Here is a 24,240-nt window from a genome sequence, read left to right as displayed (position 1 = left end):
CAACAAATGTGACAGTACAAAATGCTATCTATCAACAGGAAACCGCACTTCTTAAACACAAAAGGTATCTTGTTATCTTGGCTGTGATGTTACATCTCCTGCTGGCCTGGGATGGGTGACATCTGAGGAAAATGCAGTGGCAAGGGAAGCAGTGCTTCTGTGCTGTTACTCTCCCTTCAAGTCTGTGTTGAATCAAATCAGAGGCTGTAACATCAGCACGGTGGTAGGAGAACAATGTGCTATTGTTGATACTCTTTTGGGTAAGACACAAAACCAGAATCTTAACCACAGAATATTAAATCACCTCTTTTGGCATGGATAGATAGATTCAGTAAGGGCCCTAATCCAGTTCTAATTTACATGATTATCTTTTGTCTCTCTAAACTCTTCCTGTAGTTTTGATTAGATTTGGTCGTCTTTTTTTCTCTCTCCTGGAATACATGTGGTGTGAACAAGCTGTGCTCTACTGATATTTGAACAGATTCTTACTTTCAGGAGTGTTTTCTTTTTATAGTGGTGAGGGAAAGTTGGAATCAGGTATACCAAGCACACTGTTTCCCAGTAATTCACTAGAGTTATTATTTAAATCCAGTGTAATGACTGATTATGTCATTGCAATAAAATAATGTTCCACATGCATGAGAAATAAAGCAGAGACTATCATCTGTACAGGATAATTGTGACTAAGGTGCTGTAACAGAGGGGTTTTGTTTGTTTGTTTTTAGGACATTTCTCACTAACACACAGAGCATTTGAAATCTCCAAGCACATCTGAAGATAGTCAAAGCAATGAAAGAAATAAGAGATTCTCTATGCCTGCATTGTGCTACGCTCCAAGTTCTGATCCTGCTAAAAGTGATTCGTTGAAGTCATAGTAAATTGGAAATGTGGTGTTTATAAAAATGATTTCAGTGTTTGATCCTTGATTGGTGTTCAGTTCAGGTGGTTTTAAAAGAGAAACATGGAATTTGCATAAATGATTGAATGGAATCAAGGTGGAGGAATGTTACTGGTGCTGCCCAGGTGTTTCTTCCACCTGCTACACAGCATGAAATGAAGCTCGTTGAAATCAATGCAGAAATGTTAATTTGAGTGAGTTTTGGATAATGGCCCAAACCTGCTGCTTGCTTAAAAGTAATTTATAAAGCTTTACTTGACCTATGATGGAAAAGGAGTTTTCTCATTTTGAAAAGTTCAGAAGGGTAACAATTTATTTTTTTTTTATTTTCACATTGGAAAACTGTTGACATCTGCACTTCCTATACAGCAGTGCTTGTTGTATCCTTAAGTTCTGATTAAAAAAAAAAAAAAAAGAAAAAATCCAAATGTGTCTGGGAAAATACTCCATCAGTAACGCTCACGGTGAATCCCTGGGATTATACTGGTGTTGCCACAGACCAGCATTTCTTCTCCTAATCTCTAGCTACTAGAGATATGGAGGACAGCAAGGTGTAAGAAAGGAAGTGGGAAAGAGGTAATACCAGAGCACATTTCCTCCAGAACTCTGTTTTCTTCACCTTCCCCACTTCCCTCCTGCTGTTGCTTCATCTCCTAATGATCTCCGATTGATTTGCTTCTTGTCCACATCCCTCTCAGCTGATACGTGCCCTCCTGAACTAGGCCGCGATGGTGGCCAGCCAACGGGAGTCCTCTTTCGTATGTGGATTGTAACACCACCCTGAATCATTCAGATGTACTGCTTGCTTCTCCTGAGCACAGGATTTTCTCCGACAAGCAGGTAGCGTCATGTTCTCCTCAGACTCCCCCGGAGAGGAGTTTCGTCAAAGCCCGTTGCTTCTCCCCGCAGCCCAGCAGCTCTGCTCAGGGCTGCAGCACCTGGGCTTGAGCTGGGCCCTTCCAAGTGCTGTGGGCCATCCATCGATTTCGGGAGAAATTGGGTGGGCTGAACCCTGTTTGAGAGAGCAGCAGTGCTCTTCCCAGGCAGGCGTGAGGGGGAGGCAGGGGCTCTTGGAGCAATACGAAGCATTCAGCAGCTCTTGGCCTCCCAGTACAGGCTTTTCCAGTCGTAGCTGGGCTAAGCGCCGGGCTGGGGGGAGCAGTCCCCGGGCTGCTCCTCGGGGACTTGTGTTGAGCGTAGCTTCTGGCCCTGGCCTCTTGATGGCTGCCTCTAGAGCTCAGTTTCTGTAATGGGAAATAGCACTGCTTTGTCCTGTTCTGGCACTTCAGAGACCTGTTCTGTCACTTAGATCCCCGGGGCTGAGTAAATTCAGCGGTTGTTGCAAAAGAGTAAAAAAAAAAATCTCAAGGGGAAAAAAAAAAAAAGCAAAAACAAAACATAAAAATGCAAAAGTTTTCCATGTAAAATATTCAATATATATATATATATATATATATGAAAAACGGACTTTCATTTTGTTGCCTTCCCAGACCTGAATTTACCTTTTTGCACTGGCTGACATCTGTTGCACAGAAAACCCAGAATCTTAGATCTGGAGCTTGCAAGATGGGTAAAAATAAACTGGGGATATTTTCCTTCTCCTTTTTAAGTTTTGCAAATCACGTATTTTTATGATTATAAATAGCTAAATCAACAAGCTTTTACTGACTGGGGATGTTAAGCACACTTTCGTTATTGACTTTCAGAACTATTTAAATTCCTAAGTGCTAAAAATTAGAATTCCCCTTGGAAAAGCTGGTAGCTTTCAGTGGGCTCAACTGGACTCTCCAGTAAGAAGTAGTTAATAGGTAGAGTGTGGAGACTCCAACAAAACAAGATAATCACTTCCATGTGCTTTTCTAATTAATCACTCTTAATACTGAAAGTCAGAGACATCGTGAATTTGCACAGTAAGCATATATTTTGAAAACAAACAACAACAAAAATTATTACTTCACTTGCAGGCATTTACTCTGAATCCTCTTTTTTTGGCTTGCAGAGAAAACCTGAGAACACCCCCATGGTCGTAGCTGATCTACGCATACAATGCACTGTTTGCTCAGGCTGCAAGGGCACCGCACATGCTGATTAATTTATATGTTTTATCAGTTTTGCTTGTTCTTGTTAGAAAAGGAATAGTTAAATGAGATGAACAGAACTCTCTGTTTGGGATTTCAGTTTTCCAAAATAAAATATGTGAGGGAAAGGTTTCATTCAGTTTTGGCATCGCTTTGTTAAGTCAGTTTAAGCCAAGAAAGATTGTTATTCCACACTGTTTGCCGATAGTAGAAAGTTTACGTATTGATTTTTTTTTTTCTTGAAGGAAGAGAAAATGAGCATGAATTTAAGGGATGAACCTCTTACTTGCTTTGCAGAAGAGATTGTTCTGTTAACAACTCATCAAGAAAAAAAAAAGATAAACAGGATTAACTGTTTACTTTAAGTGAGCAGAAGTCTGGTTGTTTTTCAGAAGAAGAACACAATGTACTGTTGTATCTGGTTTCCAGAGTGGTGTTTATCATAATTCCTTGTGCGGTGGTTGGTAGAGTGCTGGGAAGGCACTCCGCCCACTCGCAGCTTGCTTGCTTTCTCTCTCCCATTGAGGCCTCCGTCCAGGACTGCGCGATTGAGCGAGCTGTCCTGTGTGATCTTTCCTGCCTGACATGAGCTGACATTGACCTAGAATAAAATAACAGGGGCCGTTTCCTAGAATTCTCAGTGGACTGCTGAGAACAGCTACCATAACTCTTGTAAACATGCTACATGCACACACAAACACGCTCCCTCTCCCTCATTTAGACACACACCTAGGAAATGCAGCCAACAAACGGCAGGAGAGGAAAACAACGTGAGTGCAAAACAGGAACGACAGACCCCTTGAAGGAAGAGTAGAAAGTTGCCTTTCTGCCAGGGAAGGAGCCCCGACAAGATTTCACTTCTGCTTTTCTTCCTTGCACTTAGTTCTGCTGTTTACTTTGGTGAATATTATAGTTTTGTGCTATTTCGGTGAGATGATGTGGCACTGAAACAGCAGAATGTCTTATTGAACACAGACGCAGCTCTGTAAGAAATCCTGCAATGTTATTATATTTCAGTTACCTTTCACATGCACTGTGGAATCACATGTGCAGGGCTCTAATACCAAGAATGCATCTTGGGATGTTCTGTCCCTTCTGAAGTGAGCAGTGCTTTTTATTTTTTTTTATACTCACATTATTTTTTCTTTTCTTTCTTCTTTTTTTTTTTTTTTAATAAAGCTTTCTAAAATCCCATTTGTAGTCTATGTGGTTTAGAAGTAAATCAGGTGAATCCACAAATAATACCATGAAAGGTAAGCACAACCAGTACCGCTGCTGTCGTGTGCTTGCTTCATTCCAGATGCTGTAATTCTGTAATGCACTTGCCATGGGTTCTGCAGCAGGAGTTTGAAGTTCTCTGAAACCTGTAGCTCAGAAGAGATGGGTTATTACTGCAAGCCCACTGTTTATCTATACATATATATATATATAAAACCTCCTCCCCCACCTCGAGCAGGACGTAGCACATGGATTTTTTGGACCTGTCCTCCTAGACACTACGATTCAGCTATATGGTTTTCCAATCACCCTTTGAGGGCAGGACTTTTATTCTGAATTTTTACGAATAAGGAACTGAGGCGTAGAGGAAACGTAGCACAGCAAAGATGATGTGAAATGTTGCCAGAACCAGCAGTTGAATGCTGATTTTCTTGGAAAGGGGAGTGCTGGGCACCTTGCAAGAGAAGATCTTTTGGCAGTACCTCACTGACTGTTGGAATTCTTGGATGCCAAAACAGTAATTACAAAGTCTTAAGATTAAAAAAATAAACAAAGAACCCCTCCTCAGATTCACAGATAAGTACTGTAAGTGGCTGGATGGTAATTACACGTTATATTTGGAACATGATTTTTCTACTGGATATCATCTGTAACAGAGACATAAGTTTTCATCTGAGCCTTTAAGTTTCTGAAATGTACATTTTGCCTCTTGATTAGTAAACCATAACATGTGGGAAAATCTTATTTTGTCTGAGTCGTATACTGCGATACCCAAGGGATTCCATGATGAAGTAGTGTTATGGGGACACTGAGGAACCTGAGGAGTGCATGCATTGTTTCTGTTTTTAATGCTACTATAATTTCCAGCATAGTTAGTCAGAAGTAGGCTGGGATGACCTGATGTGCTTGCTTTTCTGCTACAACCCAAAATTTGTTTTTATTTATATAACAAACTGTATGGAATGTATCTTAGCAAGAGAACCATAAATTATGTGTAGTTTAGTGTTGGAAGGGGAAGATGCACAGAGGGGGGAGGGCCTTACTGGTTTGTTGTGGCTGAACCGTTATACGTTTTTTAGCCAGTGCTTAGGCATTTATTTTTTCTTAACTTCCAGTGTCTCCTGAACCAAACATTTTTTTTTTTGTATCATATAATGATTTTGGATTAAAAATAATATAAATTAACTTCATTATTAATTTACAAATCTGAGGTAAGTGAAGCCATCAGATCATGCTGAAAACATCTGTCAAATTCAGCTCTATAACTTTTTGAAATTATAATTTAGGCTTCATGTTGTGTTTGAGTGCATGACAGGAATGTCTTTTTATCATTAAAAATATTTTGTTTACTTTTGAGTAAAATTTTGACTGCAGATAAAGTACATCAGCAGTTTAAGGATTTGATAGTGCGCTTATAAACAGTGTGGGATGGGAAGTTTAAAAAAAGTATTTGGTGCAATATGAAAACTTCATAGGAGAAAAAGGTTGCGTTGAAAAGTTGTTAAATGTGTCATGGTTGTCATTGCACATATCAAATCCTGTCTGGTGTGCTATACTCATTTCCAAGCGGTTGTATGTAGTTCCCCAAAGGCAGTTGATATTCCACGTTTTGAGTCAGAAAACTGAAGATGCGGAGCTCCATTCACTACATGCCCGTTCCACATTAAGAAGGCGGCCAGGCTGATGTGTTTGGCTCGCACGTGTCTCTTCCTACGCACGAAAGCAATCTTCCACGGAAGTGCTGCTTCTTCAGGTCATAGACAGAAAACAGTAGCTGGAAGAATGAACCTGAATGAAGAAATGGAAAAAGCAGTCAGCAAGTGGAGATTTGTGAAAGGTCTTGGGGAAGCTGCATTTGATTTTCCGGTTTGTATTGAAGCAGTTGACTGTTCAAGGTAGTGAATAAAAATAAGCAACTGTTATTTTATAACCTCTCTCACTGCTTATCGTTTTTTATAACTTATGTGTAAAAATGTAGTTAAACCCAAGGAAAATACAAAATGATGGCTTTGGTGTAGTTACTACAGTAATTTGTTTGCAAAGCGTGTTATATAAATACTCTGTTACACACATTTTTGAGAAGTGCAAAGAAGAGATTCCTTTCCTGAGCCTGGGGAGGCCTCTGCTACATATTTTCTATTTCAGATGCTGAGATAAGACTTGCTTATTTCCCTGGTTATATTCTTGTCCCATGCACAGTTTCCAGCAATACTTTCTTAAAGATGGGTTGTCTCTAGCTGGAGAGAAGTTGCGTGCCCAGTGGTAGCTGTGTGCCGTGTTCCCTCTCGGCCAGGTCCAGCATTGTTGAATGGTGTTCTCCGCTATTTCCTTCTGGGTTCTTCCGTAAATGTCTAAGAAAGAAATATCATAAACCCTACTTTTGAGTTATTTTGAACCTCCGGTTTTTGAAGCAAATGAGTACCATTTTGGTCATCTCAACACTTCAAACCAAGCACCAGCTTGGGTGCTAGAAATGTCTATGTTTAGAAGGAGTTGTGATCAGGAGTCTTCTTGGAGCCCTTATAAACTGGAAAGCAGCAATGCTTGTGTTTTCTTCTGTACCTGTCTACCTCTGTGACCTAGGTACAGAAGAGCCAGTTGTCGTCATCGTACATTTTTATTTACATCATTCAATCCATAGTTATTGCAGCTCCGTAGAGCTTCTATTTAGTGACAGCAGATGACCTGGGTTTTAGAGCAGATTACTCTGAATCTTGAGGGGACAAGGAAGGCTACAGCAGGTTCATACATTTTGAAAGGGAACAAGAAGCAAATTTGGATCCAGTGAATAAGGGGCTTTGAATATGAAAATCCTTCTGGTGATGTGGAGGGGATAGTTGTCCCTAAGTGTTTAGACCTGAGCCCAGAGCTTTGATTTTTCAGCGATAATATGGGAATGGTGAACACAAGGACTGCGTAAGGTACAGATAGATTAAATCCCAGTAGGGTGGTGTCCTGCAGGTTACAATTTGAATCTGAGCCATATTAGCAGGAGTTAATCAGCTCCGCCTTGAGACTTGACCAGACAAGTTGCTGGATTGGAATTGTGTAGGTAGTGTTGTGCCTCTGGTGTTTAAGAGAGAGGGGAGTTTTGTTTACGTGTGTTTATGTATGTGTGCTTTATGCCTCTGCTGGGACCACACCTCAAAGAGATAAGAAGCCCTTCTGACACACAAAGCAGCAGCAGCTGTCTCTTGGGTGGTTAAGATAAAGAAGGAGCAAATATCAGAGCTGATACAATGCAATTAGTTTTCAGGCATTTCCCTGATTCCTCCTTTTCCCTCCTTTCCAATGAAACACCGACTAATGAAATCCCTTCTGAGCACTACAGAAGTTGTTGAATTTGCCCGATGGTCTTGCTCCTTACGCTGGACTACACAGCTTAGCTACGCGTGGAGGAAAGCTGGTGTGGTCCACGTGGCTGTCCTCCTATCCTAGGGCAAAACAGTTACTAGCTAGTTCAGATCTGTTTATGACAAATTTCTGCTGCTTGTTTTCACAAGACTCAGTAAAGGCAATCCCCATACCATCAGTCAGTTCTGGCCTCCCTGCCTTCGTCATCTCTTTGGGTAATTTTTCTTATTCTTTTCTGCTAGAGGACACTGAGGAGTCTGGAAGAGACCAGAGCTGAAGACTTTTGTCACTCTGACCTCTCAAGAAAGTCACCTGCCTGATACAAGGCAGCAGTGTGGAAAGTTATGATTTTTCATGTGTAATAAAAGTAATAGTAAAAATAAATAAAATTATTCTTTACCCATAAAGAGTGACTAACTAGAAGAAGGGCATGGCAGGGTAATCCTGTAATCCTCTCCAGATTTCTACTGGGAGACATTTTGTCCTAAATATCAGCACAGTCATAGAAATTATGCAGAGTAATCAGTCTCATCTTCCCCCAGCTCCCATCCTTGCTCCTGGCTATTAGCAAATTAACAAAATTTTCCCAAGCTTTTGCATGAGACTTACTGTGTCATTACTTTAAAAAAAAAAAAAAAGAAAAAAAAGAAAAAAGGCTGATCTCTGCCTCACTTTCTTATCATTCTCTATCTTCATCCCCTTTGTTACTACCAATGAGTCACACTTCACCTTTTCCTTAGTCTGCATCTCCCACATTCACTCCTCTACTGGTTTTCCTTCCACCCCTCACTCCTGGAATGAATTCTCTGCTCCTTTGCACGAGAAATTTCTGTTTCCAGAACTATATTTTAAATTCACATCTTACGCAGGGTTGCATCCTATTGTCCCAGAAATAAAGATGGTCCTAATTTCCTCCCTGCCTGAGAACAACTGATAAAAAATGTCAGCGTTCTCCTTTTTTTCTAACAGTTCAGTACCATGCTTCCTGACAAGCCATTGGTAGAAGTATATTTGTGCTGATTATGAGGGAACAACAACAAAAAAAATTGCAATATATATGCATAAAATAAAGATGCTGAATTCCTGGGGACAAATAGTAATTTTGAATTCCCAGCTTGTCTCATAAGTTAGATGTAGGTTTACATCCTGGTAGTGAGCTTCAAAGGGATCAGAAATCATGGAACAAACTATTTCTTTAATCACAGTTAGACTTGCTGCTGAAACTTAATTTGCAAGAACATTTGTTTCAATATGGGAGCAACACGTGAGAAAATAATACAAATTCACTGTTCTAGGAATAAAGTGAAAGCAAGGAAAAAGCCAATGCCAGTGAGGAAGTTAAAGCCATGAATCACCAGCCTCAGAAAGCAGCTGGACTGCATACACACCGTTGGCAGCGATGCTAACAGGGTTCGTGAAATCCATTAGAACAGAACCAGTTTCAGAAGATGTGAGAATGGTTCTCCAAAGGCTTCGCTGAATCTGTTGTGGGATTCAGCTGATTTCATTGTAGTCATTAGGCAGGAAAAACAGTTGTCACTCATTTAGGTACCTGTAGCATTAGCTAGTTAATCAGTGTGAGATGTATCAAGTGATGTTGAGAATATTTCAAGTTTTTGTCATTATTTCGTTTGTACTATTTTGTAAAGAGTGCTGAAGCAGGGAACAATTGTGTGTGAAGTTCCATTTGTAGAGTTAGTTTGGGATGTTCCTTACTTTTTAGACTAAAAGTCAGGCATCTGAAGGCTATTTGTGAGATTGTCTTCCAACTGAGTGGATATATTCATTTCACTTTAAATGCATCCTGTAGAGAAATCATGACTACCTTTTGGATACAACTAGAATGAGTGTAGCAGTATATCGGATATCTGTTCACGTGTGGTCTTAATAGAGTATATTTATTTGGAGTCTGTTGCAAGGTGATCTGCTGCTCCGTGTTTCTTCATGACGCCAATAATCATGGACACGTTACTAGTATGAATGGGCACATTAGTGCTACACGCCTTGAGTTACACAGTTCTTCCTCTACCACATATTGAGCTTGGTCATCTGATGACCGTTCCCCGTCGTATGAACTGGGATGTTTTGTGCTGCATACAGTAGACAGCTGGAGAGGGAGCTTTAGCCTCCTAATCCTGCCTGGAAAATGCATCCTCAACTAGAAGTAGTGCTCCATGCAACTTGGAGTTTAATTTCAGAGAGTTCATTTTCACATAGTTGATCTGATGATGGTGGTTATTATTAGACTGCAGTACTTGTTTTTGTCAGACACATTTCCTGTCCTAGCTATTTAAGGTGTCACCATGAAGGTAAGGAAATAAGCAGCCTGGGACCTGGGAGGTTGGGGTTTCCATGTCTGAGAGCAGCCATCTCCTTGCTTGGCTTGAAAGGACTGAGGAAATGCACATTCAGTGACCGATATATTCGGCACCAACCAAGTTAATTTTACTTGGGCACTTAACATGTCCCAGAGGAGTTAATATGAGCCTGGTGCCAGCTAGTCTGAGACTTCCTTGCATTCGGTTATGTCTCACTAAAGACATGAGAAATTCCAGTGATCAGTTAAGAGACTGCTGAACTGATCGGATCTGAGACACTAACTCAGTTGGCCCTTACTTGCTCCAAGATACAAAAGCCTAATTTTTCACAAATAACCGTCACTGAATGTTTTGTTAACATAAACTAAACAATTTGCTTTTTTTTTCATGTTCTACTCAATCTGATTTCAGAAAAGTCCAGAGTGTGTTAGCTTTGTTTTTCCAAACAAAACAAGAGCAAGAGAAGTTTCAGTCCAATCAGTTAAAACTTGACAGAGTTTTTAAGTGCTTGCAAGGTCCTAACATGGCAGGCAACCGTGGTTATTCTGCTTCTGGGCTGTCATGTCCATAGCACAACAGTTTTTGTTCTGATGAGCTGGAGATGACCTTGTGATACCGATCCACAAGGCATATCTCACTTCTTGTTTTACAGAGAAAATAAAACTAGGGATAGAGCTGTTGAAGGTACAGGTTTGTATTGTTAGGCCAGTCCCACTTTCTAGGCTGGGAACCTCACTCATCCCACAGATCAGGGTATGTATCCTTACAGCCCACAGCAGCGCTTGTTTTCATCCCGTTTATCATTGCTCAGGGTAGAGGCAGTGTTTCATGGCTGTGAAGGACTTCTTAACACTGACAGGCTGTGGAGGAATTGCACCTAATCTTTCTTTGCCTGGTAAAGACTCTGTTGCATGCATCTCCTGTAGCTAGAGACACAGGGAAAATACGGGGACTTCGTGTTCAGTCACACCACACTCTGCTCCTCAAAACCAGCACTTGAATAGGAGAAATGAGGACTCTCAGCTGGTGCTTGAACATCTGCTGGTGTCTGAGAGGCTTCGTAGTTGTATCCGGTGTAGAATACAGCCCTCTCAAGGGTTTAAGCCAAAGCTAGGCAGTTCTTAATGAACAAGGAAACTCTGACTGATGGTCTTCCGTGTCTAAGCCTCCCTGCTGAGAAAATCCATAGATTTCTTCCAGAGAAATGTAGGTGCTCATTTTATTTAAAATGTGGGTGTTTTTTTTCCATTGTTTTGTTTTTGTTTTTATTTTTTAAGATGTGATGACTACTGTAGGATGCTTTCAAGATTCATATAATGCATTATATGGTATTTTCCAAAAGCAGTTGGAGTTGGCTTGCTGTGAGTGAACAATGGTACTGCTCTGGGGAAGGTAGTTTTGGCATGAACTTTTAAAGTAAACCAAATGACAGAAACACAGATTGGTTGAGATTGGAAGGGCCCTCTGGAGGTCATCTTGTCCAACCCCCTGCTCAAGCAGGGTCACCTAGAGCACATTGCCCAGGAATTCTGCTGCCTAGTATGCCTCCGAGTTTTATTACAAATAAAGATATGTGTGCTACCTCAAAGCTATTTCTTGTTGCCATTTGAAAAGTTTCCATGCTTAACTGTCTCTTTTCGGGGCAATTAAACCAATCTTGTAGACAGCGGCCTCCTTCCTCCATGACTCATGCTATCGTTGCTCCTCATCTCAGGTGCAGAATCTTGTGAAATGCATTTTTGACTATCTAAATGTATGACATCCACTGGTTTTTGCCTTATCTGCTATGTCGGTAATATCTGCTCGAAATGCCAGCAAGTTGGTTAGGCAACATTTCCCAGCCCTGGTTTCATAGATTACTTTAATCAAATTGTTTGTTTAGCAGTTTTTTAAATTACCTCCTTAAAACATTCCCTCTGGGCTTCTTCATACCCTACATTGAATTTACTAATCTGTAGTTTCATATTTTTTTCTTTAAAAAAAAAATCTACATCTTACTTTCTTGAATGCTCAGGACTCTTTTAAAGTCAGAAAAAGTGTAGTGCTTGGTTTACCAGTTCCAGTGTTTGTGATTATTACTTGTGAAATATGTTGCTTTGTTCACTTCTAAGCAGATTTTTTATATTTATACACATGCACATATATGTTTGCATCATTGTTCAGACTGCACTGCAAAATTCACCTCAAGTTAGGCAAAAACTTGTCTTTTTTTCTTTATAGGTACACAAAGCATATATCGATTAGCAGTTTTTTTACAGAAGTGTAAGACCCTTATTGTCATTTTCAGTCAGGCTTCTCTGTTTCATGGCCCTGTTACTTCCTGCAAATATACATGGGAAAACCTTCACTGATGTTTGCTTTGTTTACTCATGCTAGTATTCATTATTTGGTGGGAATTCTCTAGGTGTTGTAGAGGATAAGTCCTGTTCTGAAGCTGGTCATGTAATTTTCAGAAATTTGCTAACTATTTTTTTTTACGAACGGGAACAAATGAGTAACAGAGGAATGTTTTGCAGGTTATGCCTCCTTGTCCAGGATGCCTATGGCATGTTCAGTGAAGTACAGCTGCAGTCCCTCAGTTCTGCAGAGGACGTTGAACAGTACTGCAGGAGGTGGGAAGGAAAATTCTGCTGTTTGGCTGGAATGAAAATTTTACAAAGAACCACAAGAGGAAGGTGAGAACAGTTCATGGAGGAATGTGTTGAGCGTTGTGGCAGGCAGAGGTGATCTGCCATTTGATTTATTTATGTGGTCAATATTCTTTGGAACAACTGAATCAGGCTTTGTTCAATTAAATGTCTTCATTGCCATTTTCAGGACATCAAGTAGGTATCAGTTAGATCCTATAGTACTTGAGCCAACCATGCTCCCAAATCAGCATAAATAAACTGACACACAAATACACACTTAGCAGAGAAAAGAATTTAGAATTGCTTTATACAATGTTTTGTAAAATATGAATGTTTTCTTCCTCTTCTGGAGATTCAAAGACTTAAAACATTAGTTCACCTCCTTTTCATTGCAGGGCTGTTAATTATAGTATGTTTTTCTACAGCTCTGTCTAGGCTGGGTTGAAGTTTCAAGCAAAGAATTTCCCTTGGTATATGAGAGCTTAATTGAGTTAGGCCTGTATGGTTTTGGAAGAACAGTTTAAGTTTCTTTAAACATACCCTCCTCCTCCCGCACTCCCGCCTCACCAAAAAAAAAAAAAAGAAGAAAAAAACAAACTGCCCCTACCAAACCATAAAAACATTCTTACTTTGGAGTAAAATTGTCCACAGTCTTATAGAAAAATCCCTTCAAATAATTAACAAATTGACATATAGTACCTCTCTAATTTTGTTTGTTCTGTGATTCCTTTTACGTTCTTTAAATGAAATAAAATAAAGTATGTTTAATCAAGAAAAAAAATCCTTTAAATAGATAATTATCTTACAGAGTATCTCTCTATGGAAAGTGATATGGTATCCACATGGGGAGCTATGTAAATATAATTAGATTGATTTAATTCTCAACATAATTATTCTGGTACAAACATCCTATCTAGATAAGCCTCTGCTATTAGAATGGCTATGATATTTCTGCTGACACTTTTTTCCTGTTTGAAAAATGCTGTTTCATCAAAACCAGAATGTTTCACAGAAACATTATCTATTTTGGAGACAGTTTTGTTGGAAGATGTTTTCAGGTCCAGAGGGAGTGAATACTCTCTCATTCTCATTTCATGAAAACTTTCAGAAAGTCTCATTTTTGTTTCACATTGGAACAAAAACAAATTTCAAAGCCTTGAAATGTTTAGCAAAATGGAATTGTTGTTTTCCATCCATCCCTATTCAGTATGCTTTTCTTTTTATGTACTTGCAGTGTTAATTTTCAGATCCTTTGGATTTCAAGCCTACTTGCATTTTTATGGATCTTTAATAACAAACACGTCTTCTTATTTAATTATTTTGTTGGCTTTTTTTTCAAGTTACATTTTTTCCAAACAAATTAAATAATGGCTTTGGAATTCTGGATACAAATGAAGTTTTACAACTGGCTGCTGGTGTTTCCAGTACTTGGCCTAGCTAATAAGAGACAGACTTTTTGTAATGTAAATTCTGTTTCAAAGCAGCAGTAACTTACTTCTGGCTATTCTGAGGCCGATTAGAAGACACACTGCTGAAAATGCTGGTGGCTCAGCTGGAGCTGTGCTGGTGGTAACCCTGCTAGGAAACATGAAAAGAAAACGGCTAGCGTAGCTTCAGGGACAGTGCAGTGGTTAAAACGTGATTTCAATGTACAAGATGGGTGGGTGAGGGAATTGTTTAGGGATTTATTTCTTTCTTAATTGTTCCAGCCTAAGTTCTGCTTTATAACTTGTTATTACTTTTAAGTGTCAGGACACGTTTTGTGTCATTCTAGGTGTGATGGAAACCACAGTAAAGCCATAGCTGAAATGAATTTAAGGGAGTGCTTATTCACACAGGGCATAATTGGGCAGTAGAACTTATTGCCACTGGATAAATGGGTTTCCAGAGCCAGTGGTATATCCGAGCACATGATAGGATATGCCTGTGAGTGCCCAACCTTGGCTTGCAGCACATGACTGAAGAAGAACTATGTGGTCTGCCCTGCAAGAAAGACTGCTGCCTTTTTTTTTTTTTTCCCAGAACACCAATTACGTTTTGGAAGGAGACGGCTCTTAAACTGTTTGTTTCCTGGAGTCTGACAGTGGCTTTTAAAATGGATAAAAGGGAATAAAATATAGGAAATATGGGGGAAGAATCATGACTTTTTCTCTGCCTTGAAGCACATGATCTGGAGAAAGCCAACCATGGCTAATAAGATCCCATATGTGCATGTTGTCCCACAGTCATATGGACTGTAATCTCTCTTACAGAGTGCTTCCTCAGTCCCTCTGTGAGTCAGGACATTTTAATTTATCAGGTACAAGAGGTTCTTGAGCTATTTGTAACAGTGGAGCACTGTTATTGTTCAAAAAAATTTCCAGGCCATCATCCATCCTCATCATCAAGTATTTAATTTAAAGTACATCATTCCAGCAAATGCAGTTTTAAGATCACTGTTGTAAGCTGAAGTTACATTTCAAGAACTGGAAGTCTATTATAAAGGGTATTTTGCATCCAGGCAACAGCCTGGCTGTAAACCTGACTTGATTTTTGGAATTGACCCATCCTGTAAGATGAGAGAGAAGAACCAAACCCTTTTCTCCTCCTGACACGAAAACGTTAGTGTTCCAAAAGAAAAGTGGGTTATGAACTTATACAACCACATCCTGTCTTGACCAAGAATGACCCTATGAAAAATTCGAATTATAGTCATCTTACATTGAAAGAAACACTGTCAATGCTGAATCCCCATATGCTTTAACAAATACCAGGGAGATCAGCTCTAAAGGGTCATGAGATCATTTGAAGGTCTTTCATTGATTTAGATGGTTTTCAGAACAAGTCCCAAACCACACATAAAACACACTCCCCCAAGCCTTTGCTGCAAGAAATCTTGCCCTTGGTATACATAGAGGAAGTGGTGTTCCCCTTTGCAGTCCAGTTTCTGGCAATCCCGTAAGACAGATGAACGTGGCTGAGTCATGGTGAAGCAGCCATGGTTTGTTCAGCCTCGGATTTACAGCAGTTCTCCCAGTCTGTTTTGAGGCTATTGAATAAGGTGGGTATCAGTACTGTTGCAGCTGAACTAACAGCACGTATGCGGTTCAGTGTCTGTTTCCTGACACCTTTTCTCTTCACCGTCTCGTTCTTACTTGTCCCCTGTACGACTGTTCCTTGACCTGCACACTAGTGTCAGCAGAACAGGGAGTTGTGCCAGTGTAAAGAGAGAAGACTGATAAAAGTTCATTGATCTACCATTGGTAACGTTTGATCCTTAGGGGTGTATGTTCTCTCTCTTGTCCTCCCGCTGTCTCACATGTCAGTCTTATAAATTTAGCCCCTTGAGAAAGAGGAAGTGAGATTTCTATGGTGTACTGCTAGAAACAGAAATATTGGTTAAAAATCAGTGTGCTGTACAAAAATATGTAACCTTCCTATTTTAGTAGATCCCAGTTATTTAAGGATGTCCAGTATAACCAGTAACTAAATGGGCACAATTAGATGCAGGGACTGAGCACTCACTAAAATGTCTCAGGAATAACCTATAAATTGTCATAGTGTGCTGCTTCCTACCAGAACTTAATTGCAATGAGCTGGGATAAACTTTGTAGTTAGATATCTATCTTTATCGACCAAAATATTAGTTTTATATTATTAGCCCTGACTGGCGTTCCACACAGAATAATAATTTGTGTTTTGATAATTTGTGTCTTTTCATCTGATTTGCCAAGCACTGAGTTGTTTTACTGGTAGAAAGGTAGATGAAAAGGCATCTTTCAAGGTAGAAAGATGAAGGGTTTCTATTCAGCAGAACAGAAAAATTTACACCAATTTAAAAATGGAAGGGTAGAGGGAGAAATGCTTTAATATGTAATTAACACAGAGTATCAGTACCAATTTTGTCCCTAAGTTAAAAAAAAAAAAGCTTAATGAATTTCAGGAAAAGGTTAATAGATGTGACTGTTGCATGGATAGTGTAAAATCCACATTTACATTGGATAGGGTAAAATACTTTGAAGGATACCTCAACTCCTGCACTTTGGCACATGATTCCACCATTAATTCATGGCAGGTTTTTCCATAAATTTTGCTCTAATATTTGCTGTTTCCCTCTAAGCTAAGTAGACCCTGAGTATTGAGGTCATCCACCAGTGTTATGTTTCACTGAAAAATTTATGTGCTTTCAAGTAAAGTTGGTTTCTCTTGTTTGTCATTTTAAACTTTAAAATGTTAAGCACCGCGATGTGAAATCTTCCTGTGTTGGTCCCAATCTGTAGTACTGGTCACTATGTAGCCCAACAGCTTTCTTTCCTTTTTTCCCCCTGTATTTTTTTTTTTTAATTTCAGTCCCATAATTCTCTGGCCTGTATCAATCACCTTTTTCCACTATTCTTCACTGTATGCTTTCTCTTCTATTTTGCTTTACACTCAGTAAAGAGAGGACCACTGCTACCTGCTGTTAAGGAAGGCGTTTCAACTGCTGGATGTTGACAGGAAATGTAACAGTAAGATTTCTCTACAGAGCAAGGATATCATAACTTCCTTCCTGTCATTTTCCCTCCTCCAAAAAGACTGCCATCTAAAAGAGCCACCTACATCTCTGAGGTTTTGAGGTCCTGAAACACTTCACTAATTGCTGTGGTTAAAGGTTGAGTTCCATTTAAAGCATAATTTAAGTAATTACATTAAAGTTTTGAATATTTATATGCATTTCTAAATTGCTTTTAAGGACTATTTTTGTGTCAGAAATTAAGGGTTTTTTTTCTTCAGTTTTCTTCTCTTTAACAAGCACTGACTGCTGCTTAGATCTTCAGTGCTTCTATCATGAGTCTGTTCAGTAACCAGCACTGTAGAATGAAACGGGCTTATTCATACCGTGTCAAAACTCCTTTTATATTAGATTTTTAGTGTTTTAATGTAGCATGACTAAGTTCTAATTTACTAAAGAAGACACATTTATTAAAGTATGTAAATATTTTTTTAAGCAAAATAATTTAATATATCTAAAAAACTCAGTATTTTGACTGAGATGCTGTTTTAGTAGGCTCAGATTTTTACTTTGTTTTTGTTGCTTGTATTACTCAAGCCTGAGAAAATACTGTGTTGCTTTGCTTGTGTGCTGCAAGATCTTAATAGGTAAATGAGACGTAGAGCTAGCCTACGGCACCAGCTTTGTATTTGGATTGCTTGTCTTCTGACAGTTCAGGCTTACGCATTGTAGGCAATTGTTACTGAATTTCTTTCTAGCGTTGAGCAAAGAGATGATTTATAGAGAGCTAGGAAATGCTTTATTTTTGAGTTCTTAATATTGAGACTGCAACAATACTTATCTGAAACTGTCAAAGAAAACTCTCTGGGTTTAGACTAAAATTGGAAGAGTAGGAGAGGAGGAAACAGAGAAGTGCTAAGTCTTGAGATCTTGGAGCAAAGCTGTGGAAGATGTTGGAGGAGAATCCTAGTCTTCCTTCTGCTCCCCTACTGCAAACCTTACTCAGCCTTTTTTCTTTCCTAGCTACAGACATTGTTTTCCTTCTTAAACTTCATTTGCTATTTCTGATATTCTGTCTGTCATTTGCCCCTTAACCAGTGGTATGGTTATTAATATGGAAAAATCCCCCAAAATGTGATCAAAAATCATAGCAGCATAGCTGTACTGTTAAAAAGTTGAGCCAGGCGTGTCACACACAGCTCCTGGACCAGAACTGCAGATGAAACTTCATGCTTGTGAGAGAACAAACAAAATCTTCTCACTGAATTGTGAAGTCAGTTGTCAGATCAGAGTATTGTTTTACATTATAAATGCCTAGTATACCTTCAGGAACCAAAACTAACTAGTGAAATGCTGCTTTGAAAAATTCAAAGTTTGAAGTTGCTTGATTTTTGTAGTATAGCTTGTAGTATAAAAAGGATGAAATGTCCACAGGATCAGAGTAGGTGTACTGAGACTGTAGGTTCTGGTTTATCACTTTACTGTGTCTCTAAATAAAATTGCAAGGACTTTTCTCTTTAATTTGTGTATTTTATCAAAACTCAGAGTGCAAATGTGCATGCTTGTGTGCACATATGAATGTATGCCATCTGACTATTCAGTGAAGGGCAAAACAAGCCAGAAAAGTTAGCAGAAGGTGACTTCTGTCTCCTGTTGAGCTGTGAAACTAAGGAAGGTGGTTAGATGAGCAAATGAAAGCAACTTCTGCACAGGGCAGCACAGTTATCAGCTATGGCAAAAAGTGTTGGGAGGGAAAAATAAATGCTATTTTAATAGTATCAGCCATTGTCTTTCAGTAATTTTTCTACCAGGTAGTTTAAGATGATTTGTTAATAGGTCAAGATTAATTTCTGCACATGCTGCATGTAGATTTTGCCTTTTCTCAGGCATGTATTTAGCCTGTTTAACACTATGAAATCTTTTGAATTTTCTGATTGCTGTCTGGGTACGTAGCAGGCAGTTTGCATTTGTGGATACACAGAAAAGACATACCTCAGTTCAGCAAGCAAAGTCTCAGCTGAGAGGAATGCCTTTTATGCATATAGCATAATGAAAAATAATCAAGGATACTAAGAATAATTACTTTGCATGTGATGTATACGTGCATATGTCTCTGTGTATAACAGTATCATTGTATATAAGCAAAGCCTGAAGATGTGGACTTACAGAAGAGAGGGATACCTGTATATAGAGGAATGTCTGTCCGAAGTTCATACTTCTGCAAAAGTCAATACTATAAAACTTTATTAAAGTTACTGGTGGTCTTGCTATGTTGGTGATAAACAGTGGATGGAAACATGTTTAGTATGGGTGACATTTTTTTTTTTAAACCAAACATAGATTTTGGTTTGGCATGGAATTAGCAGCTTAATCTGTTATTTAGAATCTGATAGGTGACTTCTGTCCTTCTCCTGGGATGAATTTAGTCTTTTTTTTTTTTTTTCAAAGGAAGGTTATAGAATATTACAGTGGAATCCTTGTCTCTTAAGTAATAAAAAAGTTATTAATTAAAATAACTCAGTATTTTAATGGTTAAAAATATTTTTTTATCCTTGTGCCTGGTTCTTTTCATGCCTTACTGTACTTTCCTTTTTTTAGAAGTCTGTCCTTTTGTTATCAAAATGATTTTATATATATTTTTCAAAATAGTGCCTAGTAATTACTCTCACAGAGCTAAATCATTAAGTTTTTATTTTGTCTTCTGTAATGAGAAAGGCTCTTTGTGCACGTCGGGGCTAACCAAGTCCCTTCACTGAAGCACAGAGCCAGCTGTTCATGGCCTGTCCTGGTTCTATAGCTGAAGAAGGATACACATATTGGATAAAATACGCCCATTGTTCAAGTCAGATTGAAGTGGGATTTGAGTGTTGCATGGCGAATAAAGAGAATGGATTTTATTCTTTCTGCGAGGATAATGATTTTCTGCAGAGGAGGACACAATGTCTTGCCATTTCTCTGCTGTGGTTGCCCCCCTCACTCTCCCTTCTGTTAAGTCAAAGTCCGTAAATGTAAAGAGTTAACTTTCCTGGAGGCCTGTGAGGTGGAGCGAGGGGGGAGCTCCTCAGGGGGGAGACTGTCTGATACACCCCCTGGCACGTCAGTGACAGCTCCAGGACTTCCCTGTCCACAGAGGAGAATCCCCCCGTCCCCACATGATGTGATCGGGAACTTGCGGATTCCTTGGGTGGCAAATGTCCTTGTGGTTCGCCTGACTGGAGTCAAAGAAAAGGATGAGTCCAAGATGTGCAGGAGACACTCGCTTCTGGGAGACACTGCTCGTCTGCCTGTTTGTAAACAAATGCTGCGATTTAGTAATAATTAAGTGCTGCTAGTTCAAGCAGTTGGTGAGCTTCTCCAAAAGGACACAAGTGATTGAAGACAATGTACCGTGTGTTGTAGGTATTCTGATGTGGGGTGACAAGCTAGAAGAGAGCTGGACATTAAAAGACAATTTCATGTCCCTTGTGCAAACTTAAAAATCACCGAGAGATCAATGTGAGGTCTGTGCGGAGATGTAATTACATCTCAACTGCAACAACATAGCTTCTTTGCCGTAAGTTGATAAATACATGATCTCTGAGTACACAGACACAAACACAAACAGTTTGTGGTATGTTAATAAATGCATTCTGCCCTCGCCCTTCTGCTTAGTGCTGTGTGAGGAATGCCACCTGTGTAGCTGCCCTAGTCGTACAGAAGGCAGCTCTCCGTTTTTGTAACGCTCCTTCTCCATGTCCCAGCGAACAAGACCAGTTTGCTTCACTGAGCGTTGGCCCTCCTGCAACTGTAGAAGATGTCGCTGTGTGTGATACAAGATAGAAAATGTTGCCATATCTGGGGTCAAGAAGTGGTCATTTTCATGTAAAATCTCTTTAACACCTAAGAAGTGTTCTTTTGTATGTTGTAATGTTCTGTTAAAAACAAGGCACAAACCTTAAGTCGACAGTGCCGTGTAAGGCAGGAAGTCCTCTTTTGTACAAGGGCAGCACGTTTGTATTTCTGGTCTGTTTGTTAGCATGGGGAGCACAACTACAGATAGCAACACCATCTTTTTAATCTGACAGTTTGTTACCCGAACGTTGAACCAAAAGCTTTATTCCACAAGATCCAGTCTTGTGGACTGGATATCCACTCAGTCTCAGATATTTACCTTCATAAAACTTCTTACAGTGTTGGTCCATAGACATCAATGTAGAAAGAAGCTCACTGCCTATAGATACCCAAGGTATAAGCACTTAAGGATCAAAAGACGAACAAGGGAAATACAGAAATAGATAAACTTAAGCAGAAGTGAGATAAAAGCAGAACTTTAAAGGAGATCTTCCATGACTCCTTGGAGAGAAGCAGCATATTGCAGCATGCTTCAGACCAGTACAAGAGTATGCCTGTTATTTCTTCTAGGTGTTTTGTTCAGAGGCTAAGATTAGCTTTAGCAAGTTTTGGACTTGCTAAAACAGAACTGTTTCAGAAGTAGTGGCTTTCATAATTGGAGGGACAGGCAATTCATTCTCAGAGGCAATGTGGGGTTAAAATCCAGCTCTCTGTGCTTTGACTATTCAGAACATGCACAGAGAACTAGGACAAGATAACTGAGAGCTTTAACTCAGAAATGCACACCTCTTCAAGTTGGTTATCTGTGGCTATTTCCCCTCCCTCAGCTATTTTCTTGGCCTCTCCCATGGATGTTTCTGCTTTTACTGCATGATGACGCATCAACTGACAAGCCAGACACCGAACTGCTGCAAATTACAGCTTGGCATGCTAAAGCTGAAGAGTTTGCAGCAGTTCACCTTAACATGCTGGGCTGTTGATCCTATGTTTGTTTCTAAACTGAAGGTGGAGAACTTGAAAAAGAAATAAATAAAAATCATAACTAAGTGAGCAGCTGTGTGAGAAAGAGACGGTTCTCTGCGCATTGGTACTCCAAGGCCTGGGTGTATTTCAGATAAAAAAATCTTGCCTGTTTCTCTGCTCGTATCTGATAATCGCTAACTTTCCTGATAGCAGTGGCAATCAGCAGTTAGAGAAAAGCAAGAAATAAAAATGTTAGAAAGAAAACATTTTGTCAATCTATCAGTTAAAATAGTTAAAAGCTATTTTTTAAAAAAGTAGTCCGTGTCCTTCGCAAGCTAGCATTTACCCACGATCTCCTGGATTTTATCATGTAGCAGGCTGTTCATGGCAAAGCATTAAATATGAGTTGCTTGTTGCTGAATGTGTTGCATCCCTTCCCTCCCTCTCTACCCTGCAGCAGAAATGATGGAGGTTTAATTAGACCAAATCAAAACCAGCTTCTAGAAAACAAATATGATTTAAAATTGTTTTCATAATCTTGCAATGGTATAAATTATATTTCTTAATGAATCTTTTTAATGTAATGTACAACAGGGAGAAACATTCTAAACCTGATTTTATTGGTCTTTTTGAAGGGCATTAGGACTTTTTAGTCTGATTGACAGCTTATGGCCTCCAGTAGTGCCTGTAAAAGTTCCTGGACAAAGTCAAGACCCTGAAATGGTAAGTCTTGTTATTATGGAAATGTGTTCTTTCACTCACGATTACTATTTTTCTTAGTAGTGTAATCAGATTTATTTTGGGTGTCAGATTCTTGCCCTCTCTTTATTTAGCTACTGAGTGTTGTTTTACTGGTTCTAAGCTAACCTGAGGCACTCTGGATCAGCAGCTTCTTTCCAAAATGATGGTTAGTTTTCTATTAATCCTCTAGAGCTAGGGTGACAGAATGGCCAGACAAATCACTCCTCTCCTCTCCTTTCCTTGCAGGAGGAAAGAGATATTAGCTGGCTCCATGCTATCTGAGAAATCTATATACAGTGATATTAACTCATTCTTTTTAAGTTCTTTTCTGGAGATTAACTCCAGTGAGGACAGACTGACTGCTGGAATTAGGTCTCGTTCTGGCTGACAGTTGTCCAATGTGAAGACAGTCGAAAGATGAACACAAAAATAATCTGCTAGAAGATAATGAATGTTTCTGTGATTTTGGGAGGAGGTGGAAGTTCCTAATGTGATGTATTGAAATGGATTTGAAGTATGTTACTGTACATTTGCAAATCTAAATTTGCATATTTAATTTTCATTTAATTAGCTTTTGTATTTGAAAAGGAGTCATGTCATATCGAGTGGCATTTTGGTAACACGAGGTCATTTGAGAAGCTTCTTGTTAACCAAGTACTTGTGCTGTCCTGCTGTTCTTGTATAGCTGTTCTTTGGGGAAAAAGTTTGTGGTATTAAAAGTCTGTGTTAGAGCCTAGAGGAGTCAATCAGGATGCAAGTTCTCATAAAGCAGAAAAAGCTGAAAATAAACAAGTTTCAAAACCAGAGGACATAAAAGGTGGATATTGCTAGTTGTTTCTAGTTATTTCTAAAGTCTGAGAATGTTTTCGCTGCAGTGTGCAGTGTTCTTTGGATTGTAAGGGGATTTATGTTGAATAATAAAAAGTTCAGACCTTGGTTGTAAAACCAAGACTGAAACTGAGTGAAACTGCTGTTGTCTCCTTGGTTCTCCCTTTCATATAGACATTTCAGAAGTCTCAGAGGAGCGGATTGTTTTGTGTGTTAAAATACTGTGGACAACAGAATAGGAATATCCACGGATGGATCAAAGCTCTTAAATGTTCTTCAACATTGTTATGACATTCATTTGTTCTTCATTTTCTCTATTAGCAATCTAGAAATGGAGGAAACTTCCCATAATCATTCAATTTACACCCTGTCACGGGTTTGAAATACTAATTCATTCTACAGAGGATCAAGCATATTCTACTGCTGCAGGTTTTTGGCAGAATGCGCTTTTTTAAGTGAAGTACATTTTTTGTGGTACAAACAGTATAGCTTTCACACAGTTTTATGGAAGCATATTTAATCATAAATACATAAATAATATTGCCAATACACTGATAAAGTTGCTTGGGAAGAACAGATCTGTGGCACTGATTTATTTTTAGCCATATGTACCTTCAGGTACCTTTTTAGTGCCATCAGAGGCAAACAAGAATATGGGTTGATGTCTTTTTTTTTCTTATGCAGACGTTTTTTAATGAGTGGGCAGCTGTCTTTAGCAGATTCATATTTCTCAAATTAAATACTTTATTAACTATAAACATAGCTAGAAGAATATTTACCAGATCAAAAAAAAAAATCTAGCAGGGTCTTTGATTTCTCAGAAGCCTTTCTCTTTCTTTGACTGGAGATTGATAAAGTTGTTACGTCACAATACTTTTTAAGGGGGGGAGAAAAATCTGGCATAACACAA

At 39.1% G+C, this 24,240-nt stretch overlaps 1 protein-coding gene across 2 annotated transcripts in view; it reads left to right on the top strand.

The window, feature by feature from the left end:
• Positions 1-24,240, top strand: part of SPIDR (scaffold protein involved in DNA repair) — a 204,042-nt gene that overhangs the window by 163,229 nt on the left and 16,573 nt on the right. For both annotated transcript variants that reach the window (XR_014579597.1, XM_083823913.1), the window contains exons 11-12: positions 12,383-12,541; positions 22,397-22,484. Coding sequence is in view for 1 of the 2 variants with exons in the window: in XM_083823913.1 (XP_083680039.1) it covers positions 12,383-12,541; positions 22,397-22,484 (247 nt within the window). In the remaining variant the exon portion in view is untranslated. The remainder of the gene's footprint in view (positions 1-12,382; positions 12,542-22,396; positions 22,485-24,240) is intronic.

The sequence above is a fragment of the Anser anser genome (genome assembly GCF_964211835.1).
Source record: "Anser anser genome assembly, chromosome: 2".
Lineage (NCBI taxonomy): Eukaryota > Metazoa > Chordata > Aves > Anseriformes > Anatidae > Anser > Anser anser.
The sequence above is the reverse complement of the archived record's forward strand: the minus strand, read 5'-3'. Positions and strand labels throughout refer to the sequence as shown.